Source organism: Oncorhynchus clarkii, chromosome 5 (genome assembly GCF_045791955.1).
Source record: "Oncorhynchus clarkii lewisi isolate Uvic-CL-2024 chromosome 5, UVic_Ocla_1.0, whole genome shotgun sequence".
In the NCBI taxonomy this organism is placed as follows: domain Eukaryota; kingdom Metazoa; phylum Chordata; class Actinopteri; order Salmoniformes; family Salmonidae; genus Oncorhynchus; species Oncorhynchus clarkii.
In genome coordinates, this window is record NC_092151.1 from 82,645,673 (window position 1) to 82,666,632 (window position 20,960).

Here is a 20,960-nt window from a genome sequence, read left to right on the forward strand (position 1 = left end):
TGCTGCTGCCTACCACCGCTCAGAGTGCTCTATCAAATCATAGACTTAATTATAAACACAGAAATACGAGCCGTTGATCATTAATATGGTCAAATCTGGAAACGATAATTTCGAAAACAAAACGTTTATTCTTTCAGTGAAATACGGAACCGTTTCCGTATTTTACCTAACGGGTGGCATCCATAAGTCTAAATATTTCTGTTACATTGCACAACCGTCAGTGTTATGTCATAATTATGTAAAATTCTGGCAAATTAGTTTGCAACGAGCCAGGCGGCCCAAACTGTTGCATATACCCTTACTCTGCGTGCAATGAACGCAAGAGAAGTGACACAATTTCCCTAGTTTAAAATTGCCTGCTAACCTGGATTTCATTTAACGAAATATGCAGGTATATACTATAAAATATATATATAAAATATATACTTCTGTGTATTGATTTTAAGGCAGGCATTGATGTTTACGGTTAGGTACATTCATGCAACGATTGTGCTTTTTTCGCAAATGCGCTTTTGTTAAATCATCCCCCGTTTGGCGAAGTTGGCTGTCTTTGTTAGGAAGAAAGTCTAGACACAGTTCGCAACGAGCCAAGTGGCCCAAACTGCTGCATATACCCTGACTCTGTTGCACAGAACGCAAGAAAAGTGACACAATTTCCCGTGTTAAAATAAATTCATGTTAGCAGGCAATATTAACTAAATATGCAGGTTTAAAAATATACACTTGTGTATTGATTTTAAGAAAGGCGTTGATGTTTATGGTTAGGTACACATTGGTGCAACGACAGTGCTTTTTCACGAATGCGCTCGTTAAATCACCCGTTTGGCGAAGTATGCTATGATTCAATGATAAATTAACAGGCATTGCATCGATTATACTCAACGCAGGACAAGCTAGATAAACTAGTAATATCATCAACCATGTGTAGTTAACTTATCTAGGGTAGGGGGCAGCATTTGGAATTTTGGATGAAATGCATACCCAAATTAAACTGCCTTCTACTCAGGCCCAGGAGATAGGATATGCATATAATTGGTCGATTTGGATAGAAAACACTTTAAAGTTTCCAAAACTGTTAAAATAGTATCTGAGTATAACAGAACTGATTTGGCAGGTGAAAACATAAGAAAAATCCATTCAGGAAGTAGGATTTTGTTTTGTTGTCATTTTCTATTCAATGCCATTACAGTATCCATTGACGTAGGACTCAAATTGCAGTTCCTATGCCTTCCACTAGATGTCAACAGTCTTTAGAAATTGTTTCAGGCTTGTATTCTGAAAAATGAGGGAGTAAAAGCAGTCTGAATGAGTGGACCCTGCAGTGTCACAGAGCTTTTTCATGTGCGCGACCGAGAGAGTGCCTTTCTTGTTTACCTTTTATATTGACAGCGTTATTGTCCGGTAGAAATATTATCGATTATTTAGGCTAAAAACAACCTGAGGATTAAATATAAACATCGTTTGACATGTTTCTATGAACTTTACGGATACAATTAGGATTTTTTTTGTCTGCCTGTTGTGACTGCGTTTGAGCCTGTGGATTACTGAAGAAAACGCTAACAAAACTGAGGTTTTTGGATATAAAGAGACTATCGAACAAGGTGGGACGCTAGCGTCTCTTTGTATGATATTAGACCATTACATGTAGAAGGTTCTGGAAGGCCACAGCCCAGATAGACATTCACATTCCTTGCCAGACATTCACATTACTTGCCAGACAGACAGACTTTCCCCGCTATTTCGCTAAGAAGTATCATTCTTATTTTATTGATAGATTTGTGACCACTGAATCAGACCGAAGCAAAAACACATTACCTCAAGCCATTATAAAATGCTGCATGTAATAGTCTTAAATGAATCCAGGTAAGGACTGGGCTGGCAGACTGAGTCGCTCCCTGAAAGTGCCATTTTCAATGAATGTCTGTGGTTATGGGTTCCAGCTCTGCTCAAACCACAGTTACCTGAAGAGCCATGGAGGCACAGAGAGAAAACCCAAAACCACACAATTTAAATCATATAAAGAATTTATTTCCAAAAAAGATTTTGTGAGGCAAGTTAAAAATGCTCTAGTGTGCTCCAAGAAACACAAAGATATTATGAAAATAGAAATCAACATTGCGGTTTAGACAAGCATAACACTCTCCAAGTCTTTCTGGTGTGAGCCCGATAGAAGGAATCATCATCCTACTCCGTCACCCCGCCAGTCCCACTGTCAAACTTGTGGTTGATGTGAGTTTCTCCCTCACCATGTAGAGTTGTCTGATATAAATATATCACAAATTCAATCAATTAAATGAGAGGTGGTGGATGAATGACTTACTCTAAAGTTAACAGGAGGGCCGCGGACCAGGGAATCTCTGTTGGCGCTGTCTGCCAGCCTCCCCGTGTCCTCAAGGAACCTGTAGTCTAGCAGGGCCACAAAGGAGACCACAGTTACACACAATTCAATGAATCTTTGTTTAGTCAGGATAGTCCATTCACTCAGCAACAATCATTGCTTTCTAGGGAGTCATGCCATCCACAAACCTTTGACCATTACACACGCATGCATGCGCACACACACACAGCAGAGGGAGTGTCTCACCGCTGAGTAGGTTCATCTCATCCATATTGGACAGGGCCACAAAGGCAGTCTTATCTCGAACTCCACTGCATCCTGACTCCTCTTTGTGCTTCTTCACACAGGGTAAGCTAGGTTAAAAATCCAAAAAATAAAAAGAGGACATTTTTAAATAACATTTTATCAAAGTTTGCTCTTCTGGTACAGTCAGCACTATAACTATAGCGAGAAAAGAAGCTGTGTAGAGGTTTTGGTTCATCCATGAACACAACATACTGACACAGTATCAGCTGTATGTCCAAGGACAAAGCATCCATTTAGGCACATTGTAGAATACAAACTCTGCAATTTTCTTAATAAAGTGGCTACTTAGAACTAACAGCAGGTCTGGAAAATGCAGAGCAGAACCCCGTCTTTCACTATGGGTAGAGTTGCATCATGGTAGCAGAAGACTGGGGATGGAAGGATGGCGAACAGAAGACTGGGGATGGAAGGATGGCGAACAGAAGACTGGGGATGGAAGGATGGAGAACAGAAGACTGGGGATGGAAGGATGGCGAACAGAAGACTGGGGATGGAAGGATGGCGAACAGAAGACTGGGGATGGAGAACAGAAGACTGGGGATGGAAGGATGGAGAACAGAAGACTGGGGATGGAAGGATGGAGAACAGAAGACTGGGGATGGAAGGATGGAGAACAGAAGACTGGGGATGGAAGGATGGAGAACAGAAGACTGGGGATGGAAGGATGGAGAACAGAAGACTGGGGATAGAAGGATGGAGAACAGAAGACTGGGGATAGAAGGATGGAGAACAGAAGACTGGGGATAGAAGGCAGAATGACATAGAGGCATAAATCAGACTGGAGATGTCTCACTGCATGCTAGGAAATGTCTGCGTGCCACTGAAGGAAGACCCTTCTCTTCCTCTCCTCTGACAGACTGAAATCCTCTGCGTCGGTTTCACCTGAGACTCACTGTGTGCGGAGTGATTGGGTAAGGGAACTAAATAAATAAACGAGTTAGGCCTATAACTGGTTGACACCAGCTAGTTTATATTATTACTAACTCCAAGGCCTATAACTGGTTGACACCAGCTAGTTTATATTATTACTAACTCCAAGGCCTATAACTGGTTGACACCAGCTAGTTTATATTATTACTAACTCCAAGGCCTATAACTGGTTGACACCAGCTAGTTTATATTATTACTAACTCCAAGGCCTATAACTGGTTGACACCAGCTAGTTTATATTATTACTAACTCCAAGGCCTATAACTGGTTGACACCAGCTAGTTTATATTATTACTAACTCCAAGGCCTATAACTGGTTGACACCAGCTAGTTTATATTATTACTAACGCCAAGGCCTATAACTGGTTGACACCAGCTAGTTTATATTATTACTAACTCCAAGGTCCACAAATGTACACTTATTATTTGACCTAAGCTAATCCAAGCTATACCTCCGGTGATCAGGGCAATACATACACCAGTGCAGTAATGTTTTGAAAGAATAGATACTAACCAACACGTGTGAAAGTTGTTTTGCAGTCAGTCACATTCTTCAAGGCTTAAAACACTCATTAATTTCAACCAGCCCAAATGTGCCCTTTCATCCATCCCATCCATGTTATTTATTTGTTAGGGACCACATACAACAAACACACAAGTATGTGGACACCTGTTCAAATTGGTGGGTTTGGCTAAATCAGCCACATACATTGCTGAGAGGTGTATTAAATTGAGCCCCCAGCCATGCAATCTTTATAGACAAACACTGGCAGTAGAGTGGCCTTACTGAAGAGCTCAGTGACTTTCAACGTTGCACCGTAATAGGACGCCACCTTCCCAAGTCAGTTTATCAAATTTCTGCCCTGCTAGAGCTGCCCCGGTTAACTGTATGTCCTATTAAACTCAGCAGAAAAACAAACGGCCCTTTTCAGGGCCCTGTCTTTCAAAGACAAGTCGTAAAAATCCAAATAACGTCACAGATATTCATTGTAAAGGGTTTAACACTGTTTCCCATGCTTGTTCAATGAACCATGAACAATGAACATGCACCTGTGGAACGGACGTTAAGACACTAACAGATTACAGACCGTAGGCAATTAAGGTCACAGTTATGAAAACTTAGGACACTAAAGAGGCCTTTCTACTGACTCTGAAAAACACCAAAAGAAAGATGCCCAGGGTCCCTGCTCATCTGCGTGAACGTGCCTTAGGCATGCTGCAAGGAAGCATGAGTACTGCAGATGTGGCCAGGGCAATAAATTGCAATTCCCACATACTCTTTTTGATAAGGGTGTGTAACAGAGTAAAAACCATATTGAACGAACATGCTTTAAGACAGTGCTACAGGGAGACAGGACGGACAGCTGATCGTCCTCGCAGTGGCAGACCACGTGTAACACCTGCACAGGATCGGTACATCCGAATATCACACCTGCGGGACAGGTACAGGATGGAAACAACTGCCCGAGTTACAGGAAAGCACAATCCCTCCATCAGTGCTCAGACTGCCCACAATAGGCTGAGAGAGGCTTGGCTTGTAGGACTGAGGGCTTGTAGGCCTGTTGTAAGGCAGGTCCTCACCAGACATCACCGGCAACAACGTTGCCTATGGGCACAAACCCACCGTCGCTGGACCAGACAGGACTGGCAAAAAGTTATCTTCACTGACGAGTCACGGTTTTGTCTCACCAGGGGTTATGGTCGGATTCACGTTTATCGTCAAAGGAATGAGCGTTACACCGAGGCCTGTATGACAATGCCACCAGCCATACTGCTCATTCTGTGCTTGATTTCCTGCAAGACAGGAATGTTGGTGTTCTGCCAAGGCCAGCGGAAAGCCCGGATCTCAATCCCATTGAGCACGTCTGGGACCTGTTGGATCAGAGGGTGAGGGCTAGGGCCATTCCCCCCCAGAAAAGTCTGGGAACTTGCAGGTGCCATGGTGGAAGAGTGGGGTAACATCTCACAGCAAGTACTGGCAAATCTGGTGCATTCCATATGGAGATGCACTGCAGTACTAAATGCAGCTGCTTGCCACACCAGATACTGACTGTTAATTTTGATTGTGACCCCCCCCTTTGTTCAGGGACACATTATTACATTTCTGTGGAACTTGTTCAGTTTATGTCTCAGTTGTTGAATCTTAAGGTCATACAAATATTTACACATTACGTTTGCTGAAAATAAACGCAGTTGACAGTGAGAGGATGTTTCTTTTTTTGATTAGTTTATTATGAAGTGGAAACGTCTAGGAGCAACAACGGCTCAGCCGCAAAGTGGAATGACACGCATGCTCACAGAACGGGCCCGCCGAGTGCTGAAGCGTGTCTGTCCTCGTTTGCAACACCCACTACAGAGTTCCAAACTGCCTCTGGAAGCAATGTCAGCACAATAACTATTTGTCAGGAGCCTCATGAAATTGGTTTCCATGGCCGAGCAGCCGCACACAAGCCTAAGATCACCATGTGCAATGCCAAGCGTTGAGTGGTGTAAAGCTTGCGGCCATTAGACTCTGGAGCAGTGGAAACACGTTCTCTGGAGTGATGAATCACGCTTCACTATCTGGCAGTCCGACAGACTAATCTGGGTTTGGCAGATGCCAGGAGAATGCTACCTGCCCGAATGTATAGTGCTAACTAAAGTTTGGTGGAGGAGGAATAATGTTCTGCGGCTGTTTTTCCATGGTTCGGGCTAGGCCCCTTAGTTCCGCTGAAGGGAAATCTTAATGCTATAGCATACAATGACATTCTAGACGATTCTGCAATGACATTCTAGATGATTCTGAGCTTCCAACTTTGTGCCAACAGTTTGAGGAAGGCCCTTCCCTGTTTCAGCGGGATAATGCCCCTTTGCACAAAGCAATGTCCATACAGAAATCTAGTGGAAAGCCTTCCCAGAAGAGTGGAGGCTGTTATAAGCAGCATATTGGGGGACCAACTCCATATTAGAGCCCATGATCTTGGAATCAGATGTTCAACAGGTTGGTGTCCACATATGTAGTGTAGCTAATTTGAATCTGTAGTCCCATTTTCATCCGTGGTAGGACTGCAGACTCTAAATGAAAACGTCCATAATAATGTCAAGGGATCTTGGTGTGGTTCTCTCTAGGGCCTAGTTTATTTAATGAACAGTTGGGATGTGATCCAAACAGACATTCACAAGTCACAATCCATTTCATACACTTGCTGACAGAGGTACTTGGCAGGGGTCTTTCAGACCATCTCCACAAACTATTTGGGGAATGTCAATGGCTGCCCACAACAATGGGGAGGCATTTGAGAAATGTGCAAATTACCTCTAAATCTTATTGAGATGTGAGAAGGAGCCATTTTGATAGTGCCATTCAGGCTGAGATTGAAAGCTGAAAGGTATTTCTAAGTAGGCTTCACTTGCTTTCTGGTACTTGGATTTGATAGCTTCATACCACAGCTGAGATGAATCACCTGGACATGTCCATCTTTCAAAAACACTGATGCAATTGTCTTACTTGCACATACCTACACAGAGAGCGCTCAAGAATAGCCTACCTTCACATTTTTGTTACATAGCCTAGGCCTAATCAAAGGATTTTCAGCTTTACTCTCATCTTGGCTGTAGAAGGGTTACCCACTCAATTTCTGACCTTGGAGGAGGTGCAGTCTAGCCCACCACCAAATCTTAAAACATGTATTTTAAACACTGACCTTGTTATAAAACACCCGGGGAGATGGGTTGAGCCCCAAATGGCACCATTTCCCCTATATAGTAAACTACCTTTGACCAGGGCTGATTGGCAGTACTTTTGACCAGAGCCTGAGTAGTGCAATAGACCTATAGGGGAAAATGGGCCAATTGGGGGACACGCAGCCATAGTCTTATAAACAGCTTGAGTTTTAAGGAGACGAGAAGAAAGGACACAAGGAATATAGAATTGAGAGCTTTGTTAGGGTTGCTTCAATTCGAAAACAGCAAATAATATTCCATCACATATGATATGGTAAGGGCTATAGTGTATAACACAGAACCTCACAGCTTCCCATTGTCTTTCCTATCAGTGCACATTAATTAAAGGGAGAGCAAGTCACTTTATACTATTGAGATGCACAAGATGTCTCTCCTCTTACCTGCACGAGTGTTTGAGGCAGCCGGGACATCTATAATTCGCCACTTCAGAGCCACACACACCACAACTGTAGGAAATAAATGATAAATCATGTTCAACAAACACTCGACATCGCCAGACTCTAAGGGGCGTGGAGATCACAGCACGTGGTAACCCATGTGCTTTCCTGATAGCTTGTTATTTTAGCTACAAATATAACCTGCCACAATTATTTTACATACATTCAGAGACATAGCAAGGTAAGATAGTAGTAATCACTATGGCTAGGTAAGCTAGCTTGCTGTGTTATTGAGCTAGACACCATCTAGCCCACCAAGAGTTAGCTTAGCAAGCTAGCTGCCTTCTTACTTTGCCAGGGATAGTTTTATTTTGTTTCCTTTGAGTTCGTCTCCCAGACGGTCATTCTCGATGTGGCTTTCAGCAGCTGCGACTGTATCCACCGAAGGCAGCATACGTGTACACATTTCTAGAAATTACTCTCGAACCTCTGTTTCAATCAAAGCAGTCTGAAGTTTACCGTCTTCCGCTATACGTGGAGAAAAATATGTGACGGATGTATTCCGGTTTGTCTTGACAATGCACAAAAGCGCCCTCTGGTGTTGGTATTCGTGTAATATAGGACATTTGATGCGTGGAAGATCCCCCCTCTATCATGTGCTGCATGTCAGTCTGTCAGCCAGCCTCTCTCTCTTACTCTGTGTGTAGGCCCATGTACATCAATAAGAGCTGTGTTGTTCTGAGGACTGAAGCTGACCATTATAAAACTAAAGCCTTTCCAACCCACACTGACCAGGCCCAGGAGAGATGAGCTGATGTCTAATGAAAAGAAATTAACAAAATATGCATTGTTTTTCTTGTATCTTTGTTTGGAGGAGACAAAAGCAACAGTATCAAAGTTGGGTCAAACAGGAGCAAACATCTGAATCCAAACTGTTCTTAGTATCTATCTCAAGAGAAGTCAGCCATTTTGTTTCTCATAGTTTATTTACATGGTAACACAGTGCTTGTCATTCCATAGGATCTTTGTCAAGTTTAAAGGTCCATGCTAGTATTGTGTTAAGAAGGAAAAGCCCAAGTGATGTTTATATGTAGCCTACATTTCATGCATTGTTTTTAATCGTAAAAAAACCCTCCTTATTACCAGTAACTCTCCATGTTACCAGTATCTATACAGCTTCCAGCAAAGTTTAAATGTTGCTGGAACTGAGAGAGTGGGTGTCAAGAATTCAAACCATTTCAATGAAAAACAGATTTTCGAGTTTGATGCCAGAGGGGCGTGTTGGACTTGGACTTCTCAAAATTTGGAAAAATAATAGAGACTTATGTGTATTGGAAATCTGAAGTTGCGCTGCTAATGATAAGTAGCTATCTCTAATTGCAGTTTTTAACCAGGTCACTGTTGGACTTCAGAAATACTCTTATGAACATCAACAAAATAACAAGACGGTATTTACTATTTTGGGATTAAAACATTTCATTTATTTAATGTCAATATATTTCATATTTACACAATTTTAACTTTATTCCTCGAGAGCATTTACTTATTTAATTACACTTTTTTCAACGTAACATAACTTAAGAACAAGATCATTGCTATTTCTGATGTGTTCTGACTCTGGCCTATGCTAGCTGCCAGTATGAGCTATCAACCCCCATTGTAGTGAATGTGAACATATACAATGAACAGTCACATAATGTGTGTACATAGTATACAAATACAATTTTTTACATAAATAGTTATTTGGACTAAGTTGGAGTTGACCAAATAGATCTCTGAGAGTATAATTTATTGGGGTACAGTAATGTGAACAAAAACAAAGGATATAAATAATCAACAATATAATGTCAAAATATACACAGGAAAAATGTCTCACAACTCACTGATGTCTCACGCTCTTGTGTCTGTTGCAGCACCAATGATAGGTTACGTTACCACCTACCAAATAAAATGAAGAGTAAAAGCTAAAAAATATGTAATTCATCAACAAATGTTTCATATAAATTTCAAATAAGTACTCTTACAACAGATCTTGATGTAACCGGCACATAAGGACAAATAATTACTTGACACTAGCACCTATAGAAGGCATAAAAGCAGGAGGTAGAGCACCATCTTTCAAGGGCAGTGTCCAAAATAGAACCATATTCCTGATATAGTGCACTACATTTGAGCTCTATGTGCCCTGGTTAAACCTAGTGCATTACATAGGGAATATGGTGCAATTTTGGACTTACCCAAGGTGTAAACATCCAGCTGTGTTGGACAACAGATTCAAACATTAAAAATAAACATAATTGCGGTCCGAGCTGGCAGTTGACCTTTGATTGAAATTGCAATATGAAATCTCTCACTCTTAATTCACAAGCTATTGCACTCTTAGGAAGCTTTTGTTGCACAGTATTCCTGTTACAAAGCCCCTAGAGCTTTCCTTCAGATAGCTAGGCCCCTTCTGAGGATGGCTGGGAGGGTGAATATGGGGAGAAGGAGGATGGGGGTGGGCAGTAGGGAGGGAGGCACAGGATTTGAGTTTTAGGACGATGTTGTGTGGATGAGCCCTGTCCTGAGTTCAGGGACCAACTGTCCAACGAACTCAAGCACCTTTTGAAAAACAAAAACCAAACAGACACACTTTACACATTTATTTGATAAATATTGGTATACACTGCTCTCCTGAGGCCATCTTACTGTAAGCTGGCCTAGTTTGCTATGGACTGAGTTCTTCCACAGAAGTCTGCCATTCCATTGGACAGGGCGTTTGACACTCGCTAACACTCCATAAAGAGTCTCCCAAGTGGGGGAGCAGACCTGACCAACTCTGCTTGGGCTTATAGAGATCTCTCTTTGGTTTGGTGAGCAGCCATTTTGGCCTGCTTATGCCATGCTCGTTTTTTATAGTTTATATTTTGGACAGGCAGGCTAGCGATGGATAATGACCTCACAGGAAGCAGACAGGTCCCACCTCGAGGTGGTGCAGATCGTTGGACTGTGACAAAGGTTGCTCCTGTATATCAATGATGGGGAGCTCATAGCTGTCCTGAGTATGGAAGAAGAAGCGTGACTGGTGCCAGCTGCCATCTTGGATCTAGAAGGGAAAATATACAATATGAAGTCTCAAAGTAGGAGTGCTGATCTAGGATCAGTTTTGCCTTTTAGATTATAATGAATAAGATTACATGGACAGGGAGGACCCGATCCTAGATTAGCAATGCTACTTTGAAATGCTTTATGAATGCAGGCCCAGGTCTGAAGTGAAATCATCATATATCTCTTCCTCTCTCCGGCTCCTTACCCTGCATTCGTCTAGTAGCATGTGAGGTTCAAGTAGACTGTCTGCCTCAAACATCTGTCCATTCCATCCCCTAAACCTTGGTGGTCTGGCCTGATACTCCTGTCCTGGGTCGTCAGCACCGTAGGTGTTTGTGGGATTGAAGGGAGGGTCACTCAGACAGTGGAAGGTAATGTCTTGACTGGCCTCTGTGCTCAAGAGGTGGAGGAACTTCATCTGAACCTTATGCACACCGAACGACAGCTGTGGAGGGAGCATGGTAAGAGTTAGTGGGGATAACGGAGGCATCTCTTATGATACCTTTCACTGCTCAATAATTCAGCAAACAGATGCATACAGAGACCAGGGGAGTAATGCTGCCGGAACACAAGGGAGCGGCACTCCCTTACTCTTTCAAATTTGAGAATACACGGAGCTGGGAAAAATCTTTCTGGAAAATGATTTCTGAAGCTGAATCAATGTCCCACAAGATCCCAAAATGATGAATTAGTATTTTACATAACAGAACCTAATACAAAAGCATAGCATAGTTACTATTTTGGCGTAATGTTACTTTTTACGCCAAAAACACCTCTTCATTTCTAGTGAGATTTTATGATGGTTAGCTGAAGCTGAATAGTCACATTTCTTTCCTAATGCGGCCAACACTCAACAAACAGCGCGTGCCACAAGGAAGGATATATTCTTTGATTAAAACAAAATACAACAAAGACTAACAGTTTAACACCATCTACTCTAATTTGCTCACCAAACAGTAATTCAAACAGATCTAAATGCATATTCCCATGAAACTGAATGAGATCAAATGATTGGCTTGCCTACACAGTCGTGAAGAATTATCATTCACGATTGACAGTGATGTGGGCCAATTTTGAAACGAGGTATGCTAAGTTGGTGTTTGAGGGTATTAAAAATATAACATTTTCTTGAGACTATGTGTAGGGCTTAGGCCGACGTTCCAATTGGAGGATGTATTTAAAGTGTTGGGCCAGTAACCGGAAGGTTGCTGGATCAAATCCCCGAGCTGACAAGGTAAAAATCTGTAATTCTGGCCCTGAGCAAGGCAGTTAACACACTGTTCCCCGGGCACCGAAGACGTGGATGTTGATTCAGACAGCCCCCTGCACCTCTCTGATTCAGAGGGGTTAAATGCGGAAGACACATTTCAGTTGAATACATTCAGTTGGACAACTGACTGGGTATCCCCCTTTCCCTTTCCTTTCTGCATATTCTGTAATAATATTCTATAGGCTAGGCCTACATCTGTAGGAACACATTTTGAATGAGAAATGATGATGTAATAAAAATGACATTACACCAGTGACAGAGACTGATTATCATTTTTAGCTATCACGACTAGTGAAGGTTTCTCATCTACTGAGGGATAGTGAACTGCTACATGTTAAAAAGGGGAATTTGGATTATCGATTGCAATGGTCATAAACTGTACAGCACCAGCAGAGAAGAAGTCTAAGAAAATGTGAATCATTTTGAATGCCGCCGTAAGTTTTTTTGGATCTTCGTGATTTCCCAGCCGAGGCCGTGCATGAAATCCTGTCGGTGAATGTTCTGCCATCACAGGCCCCTGAGCCTGTGTTGGGATGTATTTTGGACAGTGACTGAAGAAGTGGGATGGGTTTTCTTAGTTGACGTGCTTCATTTTGTATGATGTCGTTTCGTTCGTTTCATATTCAATACCCTGTCCAGCTGGTGTCGGCAATGCAGCATTAACATTGGATGCCAACCGCCGGTAAACACCATCGAAGAAGAGGTAGAGGGACTACAGGGCTTAGCAGGTCTCTCGCTAAAAAGAGATGTCGGCTTGGAAAAGTTGAATATTGAAAAGACTGAGGGAGGCAGAGAATGGGTCTGAATCTGTTGAAGCGAGCAATAACAAGGGAGATGGTATATCGAGGAAGATTGGTGTCAAATTCAAACAGAGTGAGCCGGACGCCAGTTTGAGTTCTGGAGGTGAAATGGAAGTGGTAGAAGGTGTTGTGAGGAACTCGGAGCCCGAGCCTTGCATTGATGGACATGGTTATGATAAAGATAAGTTTGGTCCAGTGGGAGTGAGATTTTTGAAGAGGGTGGAACCAGGCCTTTTGGCTGATCCATGGGTGGTTTCAGGTTGGGTGGAAAAGATGGTTGGTGCTGTTGAGTCGATAAAGGTAACCCGAAGTGGACTTGTAATGTTTCTTTGTGTTTCTTCAGATCAGAGTGAGCAGGTCACTCTGCGCGACGCAACTTGAGTCAAGATCTGGTGTTTGCCGTCTGGAGTCAGTCTTTACCAGACAAGGTCATGTTAGGATATATCAGTTACCCTGTTAGAGCGTTTGTGGCAAGTCCACTGCGCAGTTTCAGGTGTAACATTTATGGTCATGTCGCAGTAGTGTGTAGGAGGGAGATTCCAGATGTGGGAAGTGTGCAAGAGGGCATGGGATAGAGGGTTGTGTAGTTTCAGTGGATAAAGGTGTGTGTCAACTGCAGGGGTGCACATGTTGCTGGGGATCGGAAGTGTCAAATGCAACAAAGGCAGGTTGAAGTAGCTAGAGCCAGAGTAGTGCAGAAGGTGTCTTATGCTGAGGCAGTGAAGAAAGTAGAGGAGGATAGGTCAAGGGTGAGGGATTCGGAGAGGATCCCTGTGAATAGTAGATCTGTGCCAGCACAGAGGGATAGGCCAATGAGTGATATATGCTTTAATAAGGTTGGCTTCTTAGTGTTCATGGCAATGGTTATCAACTTTACTGTAGAAATTAAACGTAAATCACTGAAAATAGATGTTGTGGTGGCAGCTGCAGAGAAGTACTTGGGGTAGGAGATTTGACTTCAGAAGAGTTACATTGTGTGTTGTGTGGTAGTGTCCCGTCCTCTCAGGCTGTTGGCCTGGGGTAGGATCAGATAGGGTTAGTAGTGGAATAAGGTGATGCGTTTTATTGAGTATAGGGTTAGTTGGTAGGGTAATTAAAATATATGTATATTATTCGGTTCCCCTTTCCCATCGCAAAGTGTAATGGATCTATACTATAGTTCAGTGGAAATGCAACATATTGGATGCCAACCACCGTTAAACCTCACCGAAGAAGACATGGATTGTGTATGTTAAAACAGTAAGGTTTGTTTCACCTTGTCATTTCCGGTCACAACTTGCAGACTTGTTTACGTCTGGCTGTGCGTTTTGTTGCCAACCTTCCTTTGCTACCTGACAACTTTACGGTTTTTACTTTTTAATTACCGTTTTATATTTTTAGTTTTCCCTCACTCAACTTTTTTTTCATTCAACTTTTTCACTCCGGACATTTTTTATTTATTTTTATTTCACCTTTATTTAACCAGGTAGGCAAGTTGAGAACAAGTTCTCATTTACAATTGCGACCTGGCCAAGATAAAGCAAAGCAGTTTGACACATACAACAACACAGAGTTACACATGGAGTAAAACAAACATACAGTGCCTTGCGAAAGTATTCGGCCCCCTTGAACTTTGCGACCTTTTGCCACATTTCAGGCTTCAAACATAAAGATATAAAACTGTATTTTTTTGTGAAGAATCAACAACAAGTGGGACACAATCATGAAGTGGAACGACATTTATTGGATATTTCAAACTTTTTTAACAAATCAAAAACTGAAAAATTGGGCGTGCAAAATTATTCAGCCCCTTTACTTTCAGTGCAGCAAACTCTCTCCAGAAGTTCAGTGAGGATCTCTGAATGATCCAATGTTGACCTAAATGACTAATGATGATAAATACAATCCACCTGTGTGTAATCAAGCCTCCGTATAAATGCACCTGCACTGTGATAGTCTCAGAGGTCCGTTAAAAGCGCAGAGAGCATCATGAAGAACAAGGAACACACCAGGCAGGTCCGAGACACTGTTGTGAAGAAGTTTAAAGCCGGATTTGGATACAAAAAGATTTCCCAAGCTTTAAACATCCCAAGGAGCACTGTGCAAGCGATAATATTGAAATGGAAGGAGTATCAGACCACTGCAAATCTACCAAGATCTGGCCGTCCCTCTAAACTTTCAGCTCATACAAGGAGAAGACTGATCAGAGATGCAGCCAAGAGGCCCATGATCACTCTGGATGAACTGCAGAGATCTACAGCTGAGGTGGGAGACTCTGTCCATAGGACAACAATCAGTCGTATATTGCACAAATCTGGCCTTTATGGAAGAGTGGCAAGAAGAAAGCCATTTCTTAAAGATATCCATAAAAAGTGTTGTTTAAAGTTTGCCACAAGCCACCTGGGAGACACACCAAACATGTGGAAGAAGGTGCTCTGGTCAGATGAAACCAAAATTTAACTTTTTGGCAACAATGCAAAACGTTATGTTTGGCGTAAAAGCAACACAGCTCATCACACTGAACACACCATCCCCACTGTCAAACATGGTGGTGGCAGCTTCATGGTTTGGGCCTGCTTTTCTTCAGCAGGGACAGGGAAGATGGTTAAAATTGATGGGAAGATGGATGGAGCCAAATACAGGACCATTCTGGAAGAAAACCTGATGGAGTCTGCAAAAGACCTGAGACTGGGACGGAGATTTGTCTTCCAACAAGACAATGATCCAAAACATAAAGCAAAATCTACAATGGAATGGTTCAAAAATAAACATATCCAGGTGTTAGAATGGCCAAGTCAAAGTCCAGACCTGAATCCAATCGAGAATCTGTGGAAAGAACTGAAAACTGCTGTTCACAAATGCTCTCCATCCAACCTCACTGAGCTCGAGCTGTTTTGCAAGGAGGAATGGGAAAAAATTTCAGTCTCTCGATGTGCAAAACTGATAGAGACATACCCCAAGCGACTTACAGCTGTAATTGCAGCAAAAGGTGGCGCTACAAAGTATTAACTTAAGGGGGCTGAATAATTTTGCACGTCCAATTTTTCAGTTTTTGATTTGTTAAAAAAGTTTGAAATATCAAATAAATGTCGTTCCACTTCATGATTGTGTCCAACTTGTTGTTGATTCTTCGCAAAAAAATACAGTTTTATATCTTTATGTTTGAAGCCTGAAATGTGGCAAAAGGTCGCAAAGTTCAAGGGGGCCGAATACTTTCGCAAGGCACTGTACAGTCAATAATACAGTAGAAACAAGTCTATATACGATGTGAGCAAATGAGGTGAGATAAGGGAGGTAAAGGCAAAAAGGCCATGGTGGCAAAGTAGATACAATATAGCAAGTAAAACACTGGAATGGTAGATTTGCAATGGGAGAAAGTGCAAAGTAGAAATAAAAATAATGGGGGTGCAAAGGAGAAAAATAAATAAATAAATAAAATACAGTAGGGAAAGAGGTGACATGGTTCGTCAGGACCTCTAACAGCCGAAGCTAAGTAGTAACATTAACACAATGCCTTCTAATTGCAGTCGCTGTACTCATAATATACAGGAGAACGATTGCCTTACGGCGAGGATAGATGTGCTGCAAGCCCAGCTTCAGACGCAATCGTTAGGCAAGGGTCATTTCAGTGTAGGAAAGAATGAAACACTGTCTGTGCCACCAGTAAGTACAGATAGTAACGTTAGTATAAATCCCCTGGCAGTGTCCCCGCAGCCGGACAACTTTCTCACGGTTTCTGGAGGGAAATGCTGTAGGAATGCTCATCCAGTGTCGCTCATTCAGCCGACAGAAACTTTCAACCGGTTTTCCCCATTAAGCAGCGCTTCGGAGTCTGAGGCCGAGCCTTCTCTTGTCTCTACTCCTCCCGTTACGGGGTCTGAGACGCCCGAAGCCTCCCACCATTAGCTCTGACAAATTGAAAACCCTAGTCATTGGCGACTCCATTACCCGCAGTGTTAGACTTAAAACGAATCATCCAGCGATCATACACTGTTTACCAGGGGGCAGGGCTACTGTCGTTAAGGCTAATCTGAAGATGGTGCTGGCTATAGCTAAAACTGGCGAGTATAGAGAGTATAGAGATATTGTTATCCACGTCGGCACCAACAATGTTAAGATGAAACAGTCACCAAGCGCAACATAGCTTCAGCGTGTAAATCAGCTAGAAAGATGTGTCGGCATCGAGTAATTGTCTCTGGCCCTCTTCCAGTTAGGGGGAGTGATGAGCTCTACATCAGTCTCACAACTCAATCGCTGTTTGAAAACTGTTTTCTGCCCCTCCCAAAAGATAGAATTTGTAGATAATTGGCCCTCTTTCTGGGACACCCACAAACAGGAACAAGCCTGGCCTTCTGAGGAGTGACTGACTCCATTCTAGCTGGAGGGGTGCTCTCATCTTATCTACCAACATAGACAGGGCTCGAACTCCTCTAGCTCCACAATGAAATAGGGTGCGGGCCAGGCAGCAGGCTGTTAGCCAGCCTGCCAGCTCAGTGGAGTCTGCCACTAGCACAGTCAGTGTAGTCAGCTCAGCTATCCCCATTGAGACAGTGTCTGTGCCTCGACCTAGGTTGGGCAAAACTAAACATGGCGGTGTTCGCCTTAGCGATCTCACTAGGATAAAGACCTCCATTCCTGCCATTATTGAAAGAGATCGTGATACCTCACATCTCAAATTAGGGCTACTTAATGTTAGATCCCTCACTTCAAAGGCAGTTATAGTCAATGAACTAATGGCCTGACTGAAACATGGCTTAAATGAGGCCTCACGTTTTCGTCTTTTGAGCTTCTAGTCATGAAATCTATGCAGCCTACTCAATCACTTTTTATAGCTACTGTTTACAGGCCTCCTGGGCCATATACAGCGTTCCTCACTGAGTTCCCTGAATTCCTATCGGACCTTGTAGTCATAGCAGATAATATTCAAATTTTTGATGATTTTAGTATTCACATGGAAAAGTCCACAGATCCACTCCAAAAGGCTTTCGGAGCCATCATCGACTCAGTGGGTTTTGTCCAACATGTCCGTGTACCTACTCACTGTCACAGTCATACTCTGGACCTAGTTTTGTCCCATGGAATAAATATTGTGGATCTTAATGTTTTTCCACATAATCCTGGACTATCGGACCACCATTTTATTATGTTTGCAATCACAAAAAAAGAATCTGCTCAGACCCCAACCAAGGATCATCAAAAGTCGTGCTATAAATTCTCAGACAACACAAAGATTCCTTGATGGCCTTGATGCCCAGACTCGCTCTGCCTACCCAAGGATGTCAGAGGACAAAAATCAGTTAACCACCTAACTGAGGAACTCAATTTAACCTTGCGCAATACCCTAGATGCAGTTGCACCCCTAAAATCTGAAAACATTTGTCATAAGAAACTAGCTCCCTGGTATACAGAAAATACCTGAGCTCTGAAGCAAGCTTCCAGAAAATTGGAACGGAAATTGTGCCACACCAAACTGGAAGTCTTCCGACTAGCTTGGAAAGACAGTACCGTGCAGTATCGAAGAGCCCTTACTGCTTGTCCTCGTGCTCCTAGACCTTAGTGCTGCTTTTGATACCATCGATCACCACATTATTTTGGAGAGATTGGAAACCCAAATTGGTCTACACGGACAAGTTCTGGCCTGGATTAGATCTTATCTGTCGGAAAGATATCAGTTTATCTCTGTGAATGGTTTGTCCTCTGACAAAGGTTCCGTTTTAGGACCACTATTGTTTTCTCTATATATTTGACCTCTTGGGGATGTCATTCGAAAACATAATGTTAACTTTCACTGCTATGCGGATGACACACAGATGTACATTTCAATGAAACATGGTGAAGCCCCAAAATTGCCCTCGCTAGAAGCCTGTGTTTCAGACATAAGGAAGTGGGTGGCTGCAAACTTTCTACTTTTTTTCTACTTTTAAACTCGGACAAAACAGAGATGCTTGTTCTAGGTCCCAAGAAACAAAGAGATCTTCTGTTGAATCTGACAATTACAGTCGTCTCAAATAAAACTGTGAAGGACCTCTGAGTTACTCTGGACCCTGATCTCTCTTTTGACGAACATATCAAGACCATTTCAAGGACAGCTTTTTTCCATCTACGTAACATTGCAAAAATCAAGAAACTTTCTGGCCAAAAATGATGCAGAAAAATTAATCCATGCTTTTGTCACTTCTAGGTTAGACTACTGCAATGCTCTACTTTCCGGCTACCTGGATAAAGCACTACATAAACTTCAGTTAGTGCTAAATACGGCTGATAGAATCCTGACTAGAACCACATTTTTTATCATATTACTCCAGTGCTAGCCTCCCTACACTGGCTGATTTCAAGGTTTTACTGCTAACATACAAAGCATTACATGGGCTTGTTCCTACCTATCTTTCTGATTTGGTCCTGCCGTACATACCTACACGTACTCTACGGTCACAAGACGCAGGCCTCCTAATTGTCCCTAGAATTTCTAAGCAAACAGCTGGAGACAGGGCTTTCTCCTATAGAGCATTTTTATGGGACGGTCTGCCTACCCATGTTAGAGACGCAGACTCGGTCTCAACCTTTAAGTCTTTACTGAAGACTCATCTCTTCACTGGGTCATATGATTGAGTGTAGTCTGGCCCAGGAGTGAAGGTGAACGGAAAGGCTCTGGAGCAACGAACTGCCCTTGCTGTCTCTGCCTGGCAGGTTCCCCTCTCTCCACTGGGATTCTCTGCCTCTAACACTATTACAGGGGCTGAGTCACTGGCTTACTGGTGCTCTTCCATGCCGTCCCTGGGAGGGGTGCGTCACTTGAGTGGGTTGAGTCATTGACGTGATCTTCCTGTCTGGGTTGGCTTCAACTCTCTAGAGACAGCAGGAGCGGTAGAGATACTCTTAATGATCGGGTATGAAAAGCCAACTGACATTTACCCCTGAGGTGCTGACTTGCTGCACCCTCGACAACAACTGTGATTATTATTATTTGACCATGCTGGTCATTTATGAACATTTGAACATCTTGGCTATGTTCTGTTATAATCTCCACCCGTCACAGCCAGAAGAGGACTGGCCACCCCTCATAGCCTGGTTCCTCTCTAGGTTTCTTCCTAGGTTTTGGCCTTTCTAGAGAGTTATTATTATTATTTTGTACATAATGTTTCTGCCACCGTCTCTTATGACCAAAAAGAGCTTCTAGATATCAGAACAGCGATTACTCAAATGGACAAAGATTTTTTTCTTTAATGAGTCGACGTGAAGGATTTACTTCAGACACCAGACAAGGCCCAAATCCCCGTGATTCGCATGAGAAAGAGATGGAGATATCGCAGAGGTAGGTCTGGGTGCATTGTAAGGATCTGACGTCGAATGGGTAATCTGCCTCTACCATCAGTCCTATTAGCCAATGTACAATCATTGGATAACAAAATAGACGAGCTACCATCACGAACATCCTACCAACGGGGCATTAAAAACTGTAATATCTTATGTTTCCGCGCGTCGTGGCTGAATGACGACATGAATAACATACAGCTGGTGGGGTTTACACTGCATCTGCAAGATAGAAGCTGCCTCTGGTAAGACAAGGAGTGGTGGTCTGTGTATATTTGTAAACAACAGCTGGTGCACAAAATCTAATATTAAGGAAGTCTCGAGGTTTTGCTCGCCTGAGATAGAGTATCTCATGATAAGCTGTAGACCACACTATTTACCAGGAGAGTTTTCATCTATATTTTTCGTAGCTGTCTATTTACCACCACAAACCGATGCTGGCACTAATACCGCACTCAATGTCTGTATAAGGCCATAAGCAAACAGGAAAACGCTCATCCTGAGGCGGCACTCCTAGTGGCCGGGGAGTTCAATGCAGGGAAACTTAAATCAGTTTTACCTAATTTCTCTCAGCATGTTAAATGTGCAATCAGAGGAAAAAAACTCCAGACCACCTTTACTCTACACACACAGATGTATACAAGCTCTCCCCCGTCCTACATTTGTCAAATTTAACCATAATTCTATCCTCCTGATTCCTGCTTACAAGCAAAAACTAAAGCAGAAAGCACCAGTAACTAGATCAATAAAGAAGTGGTCAGATGATGCAGATGCTAAGCTAAAAGACTGTTTTGCTAGCACAGACTTGAATATGTTCTGGGATTTTTCCGATGGCATTG

At 42.7% G+C, this 20,960-nt stretch overlaps 2 protein-coding genes across 2 annotated transcripts in view; both read right to left on the minus strand.

Moving 5' to 3' along the window:
• Nucleotides 1-8,264, minus strand: part of LOC139409463 (zinc finger HIT-type containing 6) — a 46,743-nt gene extending 38,479 nt beyond the window's left edge. Inside the window, exons 1-4 of the mRNA XM_071154639.1 lie at nucleotides 8,025-8,264; nucleotides 7,678-7,743; nucleotides 2,585-2,691; nucleotides 2,321-2,406 (exon numbers count right to left, since the gene is read on the minus strand). Of these exons, the coding sequence (XP_071010740.1) occupies nucleotides 2,321-2,406; nucleotides 2,585-2,691; nucleotides 7,678-7,743; nucleotides 8,025-8,140 (375 nt within the window). The 5' untranslated portion in view covers nucleotides 8,141-8,264. The remainder of the gene's footprint in view (nucleotides 1-2,320; nucleotides 2,407-2,584; nucleotides 2,692-7,677; nucleotides 7,744-8,024) is intronic.
• An 861-nt stretch (nucleotides 8,265-9,125) lies between these two features.
• The window catches only part of LOC139409777 (collagen alpha-1(XXIV) chain), a 74,976-nt gene continuing 63,141 nt past the window's right edge, over nucleotides 9,126-20,960 (minus strand). The window contains exons 30-31 of the mRNA XM_071155155.1: nucleotides 10,967-11,206; nucleotides 9,126-10,759 (exon numbers count right to left, since the gene is read on the minus strand). Of these exons, the coding sequence (XP_071011256.1) occupies nucleotides 10,613-10,759; nucleotides 10,967-11,206 (387 nt within the window). The 3' untranslated portion in view covers nucleotides 9,126-10,612. The remainder of the gene's footprint in view (nucleotides 10,760-10,966; nucleotides 11,207-20,960) is intronic.